General features: G+C 40.9%; 1 protein-coding gene across 2 annotated transcripts in view; it reads left to right on the forward strand.

Moving 5' to 3' along the window:
* Window positions 1-15607, forward strand: part of ryr3 (ryanodine receptor 3) — a 157393-nt gene that overhangs the window by 107746 nt on the left and 34040 nt on the right. For both annotated transcript variants that reach the window (XM_063002326.1, XM_063002327.1), the window contains exons 44-68: window positions 508-616; window positions 1190-1310; window positions 2174-2343; window positions 2434-2654; window positions 2757-2847; window positions 4047-4181; window positions 4608-4771; window positions 5267-5345; window positions 5431-5520; window positions 5692-5838; window positions 5937-5999; window positions 7518-7593; window positions 7683-7806; window positions 7934-8049; window positions 9087-9154; window positions 9295-9416; window positions 9500-9549; window positions 9628-9688; window positions 9775-10013; window positions 10196-10277; window positions 11918-12048; window positions 12162-12479; window positions 14104-14344; window positions 14545-14632; window positions 15467-15559. In XM_063002326.1, coding sequence (XP_062858396.1) covers window positions 508-616; window positions 1190-1310; window positions 2174-2343; window positions 2434-2654; window positions 2757-2847; window positions 4047-4181; window positions 4608-4771; window positions 5267-5345; window positions 5431-5520; window positions 5692-5838; window positions 5937-5999; window positions 7518-7593; window positions 7683-7806; window positions 7934-8049; window positions 9087-9154; window positions 9295-9416; window positions 9500-9549; window positions 9628-9688; window positions 9775-10013; window positions 10196-10277; window positions 11918-12048; window positions 12162-12479; window positions 14104-14344; window positions 14545-14632; window positions 15467-15559 — 3199 coding nt within the window. The remainder of the gene's footprint in view (window positions 1-507; window positions 617-1189; window positions 1311-2173; window positions 2344-2433; window positions 2655-2756; window positions 2848-4046; window positions 4182-4607; window positions 4772-5266; window positions 5346-5430; window positions 5521-5691; window positions 5839-5936; window positions 6000-7517; window positions 7594-7682; window positions 7807-7933; window positions 8050-9086; window positions 9155-9294; window positions 9417-9499; window positions 9550-9627; window positions 9689-9774; window positions 10014-10195; window positions 10278-11917; window positions 12049-12161; window positions 12480-14103; window positions 14345-14544; window positions 14633-15466; window positions 15560-15607) is intronic.

Genomic DNA, 15607 nt, shown 5'->3' on the forward strand with positions numbered 1-15607 from the left:
CTGTGCAATAACTAAGCCCCTCAAAATGAACTGGCACATCCCATGGGCAGTGTGGGTCCGTATGAAGCATCTGTAGCTGGCTGAAAACCGGACATGAATGAGCTGGCAAACACTGAGGAGAAAACCATGACTAAATGAGAAACCTCCAACCTGGAGTAAATATCGTTCACTGACGTGCAGGTAAACTGACAGATCAATCATCTGCGCCTCCTTACCCACTCTGCTGTCCATAACTGGCAGATAAAGCAATTCTGCAAGATTTTGCAACCAAACCCATTACACCTTTATCAAAAATGACATTTTCTTTTACTCACTGTAGTTCATCTATAGTTTATCATACAGACACTGTATTAGCCACCAGCTCCTTTCTTAGCTTTTAGGATTTGTTCTGATGTCTTACATTTTTCGCTGACCTGCCCCTGACCTCCCACTGAAGCCCGTTTGACTGAGTGATTGATTGTTCACACTGTGTGTGTGTGTGTGTGTGTGTGTGTGTGTGTGTGACAGGACTGAGGATGCTGGAGAGGAGGAAGAGGTGGCACATATGGGCAACTCCATCATGTCCTTCTACTCTGCCCTTATTGATTTGCTGGGTCGCTGCGCCCCTGAGATGCATGTAAGTTCTCTCATCAAAATCATCAGCACAGTTTACAGAACATCTGAGAGGACAGAAGCAAAATAACTACACAACTAGTTTTGGTTTTAAAATGATTGTAGTATGATAATGAATGAAACAAGTTTAATGCATAAGTTTGTCTTCCTATAAAAGAATGAGGAGTAAAAAAAATCATAACAGGTCCGGCTCTTTGGTTTGGAAGGACGATGTTCCTCATGAGCTCATGTGCTGTCCAGACAGATGTGACAGCTTGTCTAAGTGTTTGGCTTTTTTGTGCTGTCACTGCTGTCTGATGGGGAAGAACCAGGGATTAAAAAGGGGTTAAATTATCTCCATATAGGTAAACAGGCACATTGTTTCAGTAAGCACTTCTTTGTACAATTTTGTCCGAACATTTGCTCTAAGTAGCTATTGTAGAAGTAGAATTGTAAAAAATAATAATAAAACACATTGGTTTTGGTGTTCTTCAACTAAAATTACATTATTGCCCAGATTAATAATGTACTTTATTACATATCATCCATTTTATATGGTTTAAAAGTGTTAATATTCTTTAATAATAATGTTTTACAGTTAATCAACACAGGCAAGGGTGAAGCTTTGAGGATCCGTGCCATCTTGCGCTCTTTAGTGCCTACCAAAGACTTGGTGGGCATCATCAGCATACCACTTAAAGTGCCAGTGCTCAACAAAGGTTAGCCACTTTAGTTTTCTGGATGCTGCACATAGAAATATGTATATAAATAGACATCCACACACATACATTGATTATTTTTTAGGCTACACATACCATTTAGTATCATTCAGACCCTCACGGTGTAGAGGTCATTTGGGATGTGAAGCATTTTCTGCACTACAGTAACATTAACATGGTAATAACACAGTAATGTGTGTTGTTCAGCTATGAGGGAATCAGGTGCAGAAGTATTTGTGGGATTTTCAACACTTTATTGTCAGTGCTGGGCAGAGAATAAAGCTTCTAGTCCGTGATCAAAAAGTGTCCACTAATAAAATACTAGAGGAAGATTAACACATATTGGCCATTAAAAAAAGAAAACAGCTCTATTTTCTAAGTGTACACCCACAATGAGATCTAATGAGATCTAGATTAAGAGGCCAGTGTGTAAACATCATTTAGATATCCTAACAACACTGCTGCACCTGATACACTGCTACACTAATAGTAGAACAACACACACTACTTTGTCTTTTCCATGTAAGTGTCACAGCAGTGCTGAAAATAACCTACCACCCAAACATCATCTAGTCATCTAGTCATCATCTAGTACAGAGGTCCCTTCAGATTGATAAGTGGGGTACAGGGTGGTAACCCAGTGTGCAGAGCAACAGATTTAATTGCTCACACAGTAATTACATACTCACAAAGTTCATGTTGGTGATAACTTATTAAATATATAAATAAATGTGTGTAAAATATATATTTATATATTTTTTATAACACCTGGTTATTAATATGAACTTAATATGAACTTTAACTTCATTATTAATATGAAGTTGCCTAATTTCTGTCTGTTTTTCCTCCCACGTGATTTCCAGACGGCAGCGTAACAGAGCCAGACATGAATGCCAGTTTCTGTCCAGAGCACAAGTCACCAATGGTGCTGTTTCTGGACCGTGTGTATGGTATAGAGGACCAGAGCTTCCTGCTTAACCTGCTTGAGGTGGGCTTTCTGCCAGACCTGAGGGTCTCAGCCTCTCTGGAGATGGTGAGTGGCTGCTTTGGTGGAGTTAAATCGGTGACTGTGATTCATTTTGTAGTAGCCAGGTGATTAGATCAAGATTTCTTTCTTTCTTAGGAGGTGTTGAGAACTACTGAGACAGCGCTGGCCCTGAACAGATACATCGGCTCGGCCGTGCTGCCGTTGCTGACGCGATGTGCGTCACTGTTTGCTCATACTGAGCACTACGGTACGCTGATGGACTCCACGCTGCACACGATCTATCGGCTGTCCAAGGGACGCTCGCTCACCAAGGCCCAAAGAGACTCCATTGAGGAGGGCCTGCTTGCCATTTGCAAGTAAGAGACATGATATATATATATACTGTATATCAGTCAACCTAAAGGAAAACTTTCTTTTCACTTGTGAGTAGTAATACTGTAATTACTTTTATAATCCAGACATCTGCGCCCCTCAATGCTGCAGCAGCTCCTTCGCAGCCTGGTCTTTGATATTCCACAACTGTCTGAATACTGCAAGATACCTATAAAGGTAAGCATTTCAATTGCACATATCAATTATCTTTGCATCTAGAAATGGTTCATATTATGAGCACCTGCTTTCAGTGGCAGGATTATGAACAGGAAAAGATCCTCACTTTTGTCAGATAATGTGAAAAAAAAATTTTTTATCGTGTGACAGCCCTAATTAAAATATAAATGATAATTTATCATAAAATACTGAACAATCAGCCAGCAGAGGTGGTAATTGCATCAGTTAGGAGAAATCCCCTCCGGCACTCTCCCTGAACAATAAGCCAATCATTGTTCGTGTAAGCACCCAACTTTTTAAGTTACTTCCAAAAAAAAGGGCAGTGATAGCTCAGTGGTTAATGTGCTGGACTAGTAATCAGAAGGTTGCCACTGCTAAGGTGCCACTGTTGGGCCCCTGAGCAAGGCCCTTAACCCTCAATTGCTTAAAATTTGTGTTCAGTCATAAATATAAGTCGCTTTGGATAAAAGCGTCTGCTAAATGCAGAAAATGTTAAATAAAGTATAAACGATCATTTTGCCATTAACTCTGTTCAGTGTGTTTTCATTCTGTTTTTGTTTTGTTCTGCTTTATCCTGGTCGAGTTCACATTGGGTTTACCGCTCCCACCTGAGCATCCTAAGTGTGTTTTATGATTAAGTAATTTTAATTGAATGATATGACTGGTTAAAGTGTGAAATCACTGAGGTTAAGACTGATTCCCTTATAATGCCCTAAAGTTCACACAGTTGGCTGTGTATCTGTAAGAGGCGGGACAATGGCTAAACAGGGTTTCCTCATGACTGCTGTAATTATGGCCTCTGCTGGCTGCTTGATGGCATCTGCAGAATAACACAGGGGATAACAGAGATCAGTGCATAACTCTCCATGTGAGAAACGGAACCCCTATTTGAACCCGCCTCATGCAGATGAAAAGATGCGGTCAGTACAGTACACGTTGCAGAGGGGCGTGTTATGGTCACGAGCCTTCTCGGTCAGGAGTGCAAATCTGCAGCTATAGAAGCAAGTAATTGGATAATTGGATAAATGTAGATTGGGAGGAAAATACAAAGAAAAAGAAAAAGGAAAGAACACAAAAAAGCAATTGGCTCTTTTATGACTTTTAATGATGTTAGATATTTTCAAGTGAAAAGTTTAAACATTATTAAAAAAGTCATTATGTTGCATAACACAAAATGTTTTAATTGTTTGTCATTTTAGCTTCTGACCAATCACTATGAGCAGAATTGGAAATACTACTGCCTGCCCTCTGGCTTGGGCAACATGGCATCGGAGGAGGAGCTTCACCTGACCAAGAAACTCTTCTGGGGCCTTTTTGATGCCCTTTCTCAAAAGGTATTACACAACTTTCTGACCATCCAGAAGGTGATTTACTGTCACTGCTGTATTTTCTAAATGATTGTACATAATTTATGTACCAGATGAAATATAAGGGCCCTCCGTTCCAAGGTCCGGTACTTGATCTACAGGAGATTCGATCTCTGCTCCACTAGATTTATGTTGAGTGAGAATAAATTTTCTTTACCCTGATTTCTAGCTGTAATAGACTTGTCTGGTTTAAAGTTGGAACCTGGCTTGAGGAAAAGCGTGCGGTAATAAATCATCCTCAAGCACAGACGATTCATTTCTCTCTGTGAGATCTAATCTGCTCACTCAGCCACAATCGCTGCTCACACGCTGCACATTTTACCCAGTATGCACCGGAGTCTGGCGAAGCAGCCGAGCCCACGGTCACCCTTCATTCAATCTTCTCTCCTGCAGAAATATGATGCAGAGCTTTTCAAGATGGCCATGCAGTGTCTGAGTGCCATAGCTGGAGCTCTCCCGCCCGATTATGTGGACATGAGCTCGAGCACCACTCAGGTGAAGGAGGTCTCTGTGGATGCTCAAGGAAACTTTGACCCCCAACCAATCAACACTGCCAAGTAAGTAGTAATAAAGGTAGTCCAACTTTAACTGACACAAGTGATCTTATACCATTTCTTACCCCTAACACTGTACTCAATCATGGAAAACACTCACTCACTTTCTTAACCGCTTATCCAATCAGGGTGCTGGAGCCTATCCCAGCTTTTTCAATGGGCGCAAGGCACACAGTAACACCCTGGATGGGGCGCCAGTCCATTGCAGGGCAGACACACACACACACATACACACACACATTCACCTATAGGGCAATTAAGTGTCTCCAAATAAAATGACTGCATGTTTTTGGACTGTGGGAGGAAACCGGAGCTCCCGGAGGAAACCCACACAGACATGGGGGAACATGCAAACTCCACACAGAAAGGACCCGGACCGCCCCGCCTGGGGATCGAACCCAGGACCTTCTTGCTGTGAGGCGACAGTGCTACCCACCGAGCCACCTAAGTGTAAAACATGATCTTAAAATCCTAATAAAATAAACTTCATGTTCTTAGCATTTCACTGCCGGAAAAACTGGATTACATTTCCAACAAGTACGCTGAGCACTGCCACGAGAAATGGTCTTCTGAAAAGGTAAGTTAATGGCTACAAAATTGTACCACATTTGATTATTCTGCTTCCTGCTATTTACATTTTAGAATCTTGTATATTTTGGAAGTTTGCACTAGGTTGGACTGCAGGTGAAAAAGTGGATGACCACACCAAAAGTCACCCTTTGCTAAAACCGTACAAATCTCTGAGTGAGAAGGTACCCATGTATTTATTTTAATATAAATATTTTAAATATTTCCTTTGGGATAAATAAAGTATCTATCTATCTATCTATCTATCTATCTATCTATCTATCTATCTATCTATCTATCTATCTATCTATCTATCTATCATAATTAATCACAATCATGTTCATCCATCTGAACAGGAACGAGAGACCTACCGCTATCCAGTGAAAGAATCTCTGAAGAGCATGTTGGCCATGGGCTGGACCATCGAGAGGACCAAAGAAGGGGAGGCCATGTTCCAGCAACGTGAAACAGAGAAACAGCAAAAAATTTCAGAGTCTTCACAGGTACACAAATCATCATTTATAAAACAGTGTGGATAATAAAGCATGATATTTTAATCCATTAATTTTGTTGTTGTATTTGACACATGCTGTTTTTTTAGGGAGATGGATTTCACCCAGCGCCTGTAGATTTAGATAATGTAACGTTATCTAGAGAGCTACAGGTATGTTTTTCTTCTTTTGTGTCTATCACATAAGTATCTAATGATTAGTATTAGATTATAATATTTTTTTGTGTCTTCTATTTATTAAATGAACAGCTTTTTGACCAAGAAACATTAAAACCACCTCCTTGTTTCTACACTCACTGTCCATTTGATCAGCTCCACTTACCATATAGAAGCACTTTGTAGTCCTACAATCTTTGTTAGCTCACTTTCATGCTGTTCTTCAATGGTCAGGACCCCCACAGAGCAGTTATTATTTAGGTGGTGGATCATTCTCAGCACTGCAGTGACACTGACATGGTGGTGGTGTGTTAGTGTGTGTTGTGCTGGTATGAGTGGATCAGACACAGCAGCGCTGCTGGAGTTTTTAAATACCATGTCCACTCACTCTCCACTCTATTAGACACTCCTACCTAGTTGGTCCATCTTGTAGATGTAAAGTCAGAGACGATCGCTCATCTATTGCTGCTGTTTGAGTTGGTCATCTTCTAGACCTTCATCAGTGGTCACTGCTGCCCATGGGGCGCTGTTGGCTGGATGGAGTGAGGTGTTTAAAAACTTCATCAGTGCTGCTGTGTCTTATCCACTCATACTAGCACAACACACACTAACACACCACCACCATGTCATTGTCACTGCAGTGCTGAGAATGATCCAACACCCAAATAATACCTACTCTGTAGTGGTCCTGGGAGAGTCCTGACCATTGAAGAACAGCATGAAAGGGGGCTAACAAAGCATGCAGAGAAACAGATGGACTACAGTCAGTAATTGTAGAACTACAAAGTGCTTCTATATGGTAAGTGGAGCTGAAAAAATGGACAGTGAATGTAGAAAGATTTTTTTGTATTTCTCTATCTACCGTACACAATATTATGAAAAGATTCAGGGAATCTCGAGAAATCTCAGTCCATGTAGGACAAGATTCTTGAATGTGAATGCCATTTTAACACTTTGCATGAGAAACAGTCACACTACTGTGATGATGATATCCATCGTCACTTAACACAGTCTATTGACGCATCAAGAAACGCAACCTGGAACTCCACACAAAAAGTATCTGGATTGCTTCACCTGGGAATCAATCCCAGGACCTTCTTATTGTGAAGCGACGATGCTACTCACTGAGCTACCATGTCACCCGTCAAACTAATGTTTAAATGAACGATAAAGATTCTGACACATGCGGTGTACTGCAAATGTTGCTTAATATCTTTGTTGATGGAGTGCTTAGTGATGTCTTATTTACAATAGGATAACTCTATAAATAAAATTGCACAATTATTTGAAAGCACAAACCAGCACAAAAATGAATTTAATTGGGATTTAAAAATATATATATTTTAGCACAAATTGTGGTATTTGACACAAGACAGCCCTAATAGAATAAGGTTCAGTTCTACACTAGTATATAAGTAATACATGATCTGCTACTGTTCTTGTTTATTTAATAATTGTTTTTTGCTGTAATTATAATGTAGTCTTATTGAAACATTATTATAACTTGCTCTGCAGAGTATGGTGGAGATTGTAGCAGAAAATTACCACAATATCTGGGCAAAGAAAAAGAAAATGGAACTAAACAGCAAAGGTGATGATGTTGTTCCTAAAACCATTCCTGTTTTAGCTATTGTTATATTCATTCATAATTTTCTACATTACCTTTTGTTTCTTTTGCAGGAGGAGGCACACATTCTCTCTTAGTATCGTACGATACTCTAACAGCAAAGGAGAAGTTCAGAGACAGAGATAAAGCTCAGGAGCTTTTCAAGTTCCTGCAGATAAATGGATATGCCATCAGCAGGTGTGTATAAGTGTTCATTATCACTGGCTTACAATCAGTGTGTGAATGTTAAAATGACGCATAAGAGAGAGCTTCGTTCAGCAGAGGATTGATAATTTGGTGTATAAAATTTCTCTGTCTTATTTAGAGGTCTGAAAGACATCGAGCATGATTCGTCCTCTATGGAGAAGAGGATAGCCTACAAGTTCCTCAAGAGACTGCTAAGTTATGTGGACTCAGCCCAAGAATTCATAGCCCATCTGGGTAAGTTCAAATTAAAAACGTTAAGAATGCAAAGGACATGCTTAAACTGGAAAAAGAAACAGACACACATACACACACACACACACACACACACACACACACACACACATATACACCGATCAGCCATAACATTAAAACCACCTCCTTGTTTCTACACTCACTGTCCATTTTATCAGCTCCACTTACCATATAGAAGCACTTTGTACTTCTACAATTACTGACTGTAGAGTTTTTAAACACCTCACTGTCCCTGCTGGACTGAGAATAGTCCAACAACCAACAAAATATCCAGCCAACAGCGCCCTGTGACCACTGATGGAGGTCTAGAAGATGACCAACTCAAACAGCAGCAATAGATGAGCGATCGTCTCTGACTTTACATCTACAAGGTGGACCAACTAGGTAGGAGTGTCTAATAGAGTGGACAGTGAGTGGACACGGTATTTAAAAACTTCATCAGAGCTGCTGTGTCTGATCCACTCATACCAACACACACTACCACACCATCACCATGTCAATGTCACTGCTGTGCTGATCCACCACCTATATAATACCTGCTCTGTGGTGGTCCTGTGGGGGTCAGCAAAAAATGTTGGTTGAGTGTGTAGCCACTGATGCTTTGCTGCTTTCACATCACATGAAAATCTTCTTTCCCTTAAAGCTTCCTTGAGTGCAAAAGGTGGAAATCAGATGGTGCTAAATCCGGACTATAAGCTCTCTCTTAGTCTTTTTGGAGATCCCTCGTATATAATGTGACATAAGAATACTGCCACTAGTACTACTACTTTTACTAATAATTATAATAATTCTTTTTCCAGTAATCATAAATGTTGGGGTGGCATATAAAGTCTCACATAAAGGGGTCTGTATGTCCTTGGGTAGAACACTTTATTAAATGTTCCTAAACCTTACTAAATGTACACCACTACACTGTCCATTCAATACACTGCATATCAATATGAACTTTTATTATAAGAGTTTTAACAGAAACAGAAATTGTGAGTTTGCTTACATTTACACACCTAAACCCTTCACAGAGGCCATGGCCAGCAGTGGAAAAACAGACAAATCTCCTCATGAGCAAGAGATTAAGTTCTTCGCCAAGGTAGGGCAGCACACTTCACACATCATATGAACACTTATCAAGATCATTTAAACAACACGTTCACCTTTATCTGTACGTACAGTAATGCGTAAACATGTAAATAATATAGTATTTATGAATCTGTTGCCTTTTTGCTTTAGGTGCTGCTGCCATTGCTTGACCAGTACTTCAAGAACCACTGTCTCTATTTCCTGTCCACTCCCAGCATCAGCCTGAGCAGCAGTGGTTACGCTTCTAACAAAGAGAAAGAAATGATCACCAGGTAACGAGGTGATACATTATTGATAGATTATTAGTCACTTCTGTTATTTTCTTAGTTCTGATTTGGTCGTTTTATCTTTACAGTCTCTTCTGTAAGCTGGCATCACTGGTCAGACACAGGATTTCTCTCTTTGGTAAAAGGACTTTAAACAAAGCTTTATCTGTTTGCTGAATCTTATATTGATCTGACTTTATTGATTATGCTCTTTTAGGAAGTGACTCCGCTACAATGGTGAGCTGCCTGCACATCTTGGCACAATCACTGGACTTTAGGTAAGAGTTCATTCAAAGGACTGGTGTTTTACTGTTGGTAATATATGATGGGTAATATTAGGGTCTGTCGGTCTCCTCTCCTGTAGGACAGTCATGAAGTCTGGCTATGAGCTGGTGAAGGCTGGAGTCAGGACATTCTTCGAGAACGCTGCAGAAGATCTGGAGAAGACTGTGGAGAACCTGAAACTGGGCAAGATGGGCCAGTCCCGCACCCAGATGAAAGGAGTGGCACAGATCATTAACTATACCTCAGTTGCCCTGCTGCCTATTCTTACTGCCTTGTTTCAGCACATCACTGAGCATCAGTTTGGCGTGGACCTGCTGTGTGAGTGGATCAGCAGACACAGAAACCAGTTTAAATTTTAAAATGACATTTGGACATTTTTTAAATACAGATTTAATAATTTTGGTTTATAATAATATAAGGACATCACGGAGTTCATTAGCTTTTTAAGCAATTTATATTTCCAATTAGTAATGGCATTGTTTTATGTCATTGTGTTGCAGTGGATGACGTTCAGCTGTCGTGTTATCGCATTCTGACCAGTTTGTACTCTCTGGGAACTGGCAAGAACATTTACGTTGAGAAGTAAAGGATTTTTTTTATTATTTTGGTCATTCAGTTAATGCAGAAAAATGATTCCTTTATTGTTTACCAGTGAGGCTAAATTACTTATCATGTGTAATATCCACAATCTCTTGCATTGGCATTGTTTTGCTGTTGATTTACTCTTATTTGAGCACTTCTGTGCATCTTGTTAGTGAACACTTAACAAAGAAAACAATTGAGTTTTAGTTGCATGAGATATACCAGCTAACAGGATCTATTCTGATTTAACAATATGCTTCTTAAAAGTGAATTAACAGGATGCAAAAAAGGTGAATTGAGACTTTAATGTACCTTTAATGTACCTTAAAACAGAATTTCTTTACTGGTGTATAATGGGATCCTGTGGCTGTAATCAGTAACCATTTATATAAAAAAACAAATTTTTTAATTGAAATTATATAGGTGCTTGTGTGGTACAGTGGACCAGTGCGCTAGCCCACCAATGCTGAGATCTCGAGCTCCTCTAGAAACTGTCCGGGTCTGAGGGGACTGCATGAAAATCCATACATTATGTGGCACACTGTACGACTCAATGACTGCATGATTGTCAGTCAGCACTTGGAGTTGGTAGCAAGAAAACTAAAAACCACTAAATAATAAACAGGTTAAAACCATTTTTTTTTCACACAGACCAGGCTGATCAAAGGTACATTAAAGTCTCAATTCACAGGATGCAAAAAAGGTGAATTGAGACTTTAATGTACCTGATCAGCCTGGACTGTGTGGAAAAATGGTTTTAACCTGTTTTCCTATACTTGGACAATGGGTAAACCTGTTGCAAAACTAACGTATAATGGTAGTTTAAGGGCAGTTCTTGGCTTTTATCAGTTAACATTGACAATAAACATGAGTCCTGGGGACTTGGGTTTGATCCTTCCTTCCAATTCTTGGTGTAACAGTTCCCAGTGTTTGTTTAAATTTGATCCACTGTCCACCAACTTTCCAGAAACATGTGTGTCACTTAGTGTGAATGAATGATAGAGTGTGATTTGCTGCCAGGGCTTTATGCCCAGTGATTCTGGTAGCTCTAGTCCCACCACAACCCTAATAAGGAGGAATCGGTTACTCAAAATGAAATTAGCACCCCCCCTCGAGTTTTCTAAAATAATCTATTATCCAGAGGTTTCCAGTCTTATTGTGTGCCATATAGTGTATGGAGTTACATGCAATGCTCTCGGCGAATCATCCACCACTCATGCAGGCGCCTCAACCAAACAGCAGGAGTTGCAACTGCTTAATGTCCTGTCGACCTTCCTCCCTCTGACCTGGAAAGTTTCATCGGTGGGCTAGCGCATTGGTCTGCTGTGCCACACAAGCACCTGTACAATTTCAATTAAAAAATTGTTTTTACCCAGCACAGACTTTCTGAACTCCCGGGTTTGAGGCTCGGTGTTGCCACCGATTGGCTGGGCGCTATCTGGTGGGCATCATTGGCAGTGCCTGCAGCAGATACTAATTGTTTTTACATAAATGGTTACTACAGCCACAGGCTCCCATTTTAAACCAGTAAAGAAGTTCTTTTTTGTAGTACAGCTAGAGATAAATACACATAATTGTTACATTAACGTTTACGTCTGAGTTCATGCTCGTGTTAATGTATCTGTGCTGGATTTAAACAGGCAGCTTCCTGTGCTGGGGGAGTGTCTGGCCACACTGGTGGGAGCTATGCCTGTGGCATTTCTGGAGCCTGATCTGAACATGCATAATCCTCGTTCTGTCTTCAACACCAAAACACCACGAGAAAGAGCAAGTGAGTGCACTGTTCACTTATGTACAGACATTGACTGTTTTTATTTTATTATATATATTTTTTTCGGTCACTGTTGTGTGTATAAATGATGAGGAATACCATTTCCTCTCCAGTTCTGAGCATGCCTGACACCGTTGAGGAGATGTGTCATGAGATGCCGCGTCTGGAGGGTCTGATGAGCGACATTCATGACATCTCAGAGTCCGGGGCTCGTTACACAGAGATGCCCCAGGTGATCGAGGTTGTTTTGCCCATGCTGTGTAACTATCTTTCCTATTGGTGGGAAAAGGGGCCTGAGAACCAACCGAGCCATGTGAGCTGCTGTACCACTGTCACCTCTGAGCACCTGAGCCTCATCCTGGGCAACATCCTCAAGATCCTCAACAACAATCTGGGCATTGATGAAGCGTCCTGGATGAAAAGGCTTGCAGGTGGTTGGATTAAAATTTGTTTTTAATTTTTTTAAAAGTTTTTTATAAAATTGAATTATTAGATTTAAATTAAAAGATTTGAATATTTTTGATACTTTATTAAATAAAAAAGATACATTTAAACATCTAAGCATCTATAACATTATTACATTTTTTTTTATTGTTTTTGCATCCCCCCAATTTTCTCCCAATTTAGTCGTATCCAATTACCCAATTGCTTTACGCTTCCTCTCTACTGATGTTTACCTCCACCCTGCATGAGGAGAGCTGTGACTAACACACGCCCCCTCCGACACGTGTGCAGTACCGACTGCATCTTTTTACTTGCACAAGGCGAGTTTATATGTGGATCAGCTTTGTGTACAGAGAGCCACACCCTGATCAGCATTATTCCCCGTGTCTGTGCAGGTGCCATCAATCAGCCAGCAGAGGTCGTAATAAATAATAAGTTATGAGGAATCCTCTCCGGCACCCCTCCCATGAACAACAAGCCAATCATTGTTCATGTAGCCGGGTGGCAGAGGAAATGGGGAAACCCATCGCAAAACTAGCTTATAAAGGTAGTCTGAGGGCAAATGTTGCAGTTAACATTGACAATAAACATAAGTCCTCCTAGGGGCCTGGGTTTGATCCTTCTATTTAATTCCTGGTGTAACAGTTCCCCATGTTTGATTACATTTGATAGAGTACTCTTTGATAGGTGTCTTCCCACCTTCCAGAAACATGCCAGTAGGGTAGTTGAAGTGGCAAGTTCAAATAGTCACAGTGTGAATGAATGAGAGTGTGTGATTCCCCCCGCCAAAGCTTTGTGCCCAGTGATTCTGGTAGCTCTAGTCCCACCACTACCCTAATCAGGATGAATTAGTTTCTCCTCTCCCAGTTTTCTGGGTGGCAGAGCTGAGACTCGAACCGACATGAGCCATGTGGACAAAATATGTGGACATCTCGCAATGAGCTGGTTAGACATCTCATTACAAAACTGTAAACCCCTAATAGCAATGTTTTTGGCTAAAATGCATTAACTTAGTAGTTTTAAGGGGTGTCCACATATTTTTGCCATATAGTATAGCAGTACTGGATTTAGTTTCTCATGTTTCTAGACCTGTGAAAGTCCAAATATTTATTTATTAAATGTTGACACATAGAGGTGCAGTGGGTAGAGTTGTCGCCTTACAACAAGTAGGGTCTAGGTTTGATTCCCTGGCCAGGCAGCAACATGCATCCAGTTGGGATGAACAAAGCAGAAACCGCTTATCATGTAAAAGCAGCCTAATCACAAGACATATCATTCATTCATTATTTTAACCGCTTATCCAATTAGGGTAATGGGGGGGTGCTGGAGCCTATCCCAGCTTTTTAATGGGCGCAAGGCACACAGTAACTCCCTGGACAGGGCGCCAGTCCATTGCAGGGCAGACACACATACATGCACTCATTCACCTGTAGAGCAATTAGGTGTCTCCAAATAAGTGTCTCCAATTAACCTGACTGAAGAAGTCATTCGGATTGAGTGACGAAACGTATCTCTACAACAAACTTGTGTCCAGATGAACTGATTCAACTTTGTGGACCTAAAGTACAGAAAATGCTCACACTGTTTGTGTCCACTTCCACATCCATACAGTTTACACACAGCCGATCATTAGCAAGGCAGGAGCGGACCTGTTACGAACCCACTTCCTGCCCACCTTGGAAAAGCTGAAGAAGAAGACGGTGAAGGTGGTGTCTGAGGAAGAGCAGCTGAGAGCCGAGAGCAGGGTCGATACCCAGGAGGCCGAGCTGCAGATTCTGGATGAATTTGCTGTTCTTTGCAGGGACCTGTACGCCTTTTACCCCATGCTCATCCGCTACGTGGACAATAACAGGTATTGTGACTGTGACTGAGAATCTGACCTACCAGTGATAGTACAGTTTACTTCAATATGTAAAGTGAAATAATGTCCGCTTCTTTAGCTTTTTGATTAATCTAAATAAACTCTAACATCTACTATCAGTGTAGAAGAAAGAAGAGCTAAAAATCCATGAGCATTTTTAATCAAGATACTGGCACTTCTGTTCTCTGTAGGTCCAAATGGCTGAAGGAACCTGACGCAGATTCAACCGAACTTTTCAAAATGGTGTCGGAGATTTTCATCCTCTGGTGTAAATCTCACGTATGTTCATTTGTTTAAGATCGCTGTACAGTTCACACTACACAACTGGATCTCTTGTAATCTGGAGTCTTTTTAGTCAGTGCGGTTTCACACTACACGACTGATCGGTAATAGGGGGATTACACATTACACTATCTATCACCAACTGGAATCACAGGCGAGCTTCTCTGCTCTCCTAAACCATATTTTGTCACGAAAACACACGTGAGAAGTGACGAGGGGTTTAATGATACCACGTCCAAAAATGCACATCAACAAGTAGCGAGCGATCAAAGTTTGTGCGCTGATGTGCAGCGTAAAATCAAAGAGTAAACATACATGAATCTGAGTGGATTTGGCAACACGAACAGCATGGATTGTTTTATAGTGAGTTGGAGATTAGTAAATATTTTTTGCAATGCAGCGTTGGTGTTTTGTAGAGAACGATAAGGTCAGAAATGCTGTAAAACTTGTGTGTGCTGATGTATTCAGATATAAACTATATTAAGCCCCTGTCCCACCTGTTTACACTCCTCCCCTGCGTTTCCCCTCACACCGTATCGTGCGTTCTCACTGGCTGTTCGACATAGCACTCATTGCCAGTCGGGCGACTCAGATCCAGATATCTGACGTGCTAGAAATCTCATTTTGGTCTCGATCGAGTCGGATCGAGTTGTTGAGCAGTTCACACATACCACCGAGCCAAGTTGCTCCCGAGACGGAAAATCTAGCGCTGACCAGTCGCCGAGCGAAAATCAAGGCAAATATCGTGTAGTGTGAACTAGGCATTAGAGAAATAAATTTTGGAATCGCTCGTGTTTAATATTCTCACCACATGTTGCTTTTTTGAAACAGAATTTTAAAAGGGAAGAGCAAAACTTTGTGGTGCAGAATGAAATCAACAACTTAGCTTTCCTCACTGGAGACAGCAAGACCAAAATGTCAAAGGTAAGAGCAGGCAAGAGTCAACCTAACACATCTAACACACATTTGTGC

The sequence above is a fragment of the Trichomycterus rosablanca genome, chromosome 9 (genome assembly GCF_030014385.1).
Source record: "Trichomycterus rosablanca isolate fTriRos1 chromosome 9, fTriRos1.hap1, whole genome shotgun sequence".
Lineage (NCBI taxonomy): Eukaryota > Metazoa > Chordata > Actinopteri > Siluriformes > Trichomycteridae > Trichomycterus > Trichomycterus rosablanca.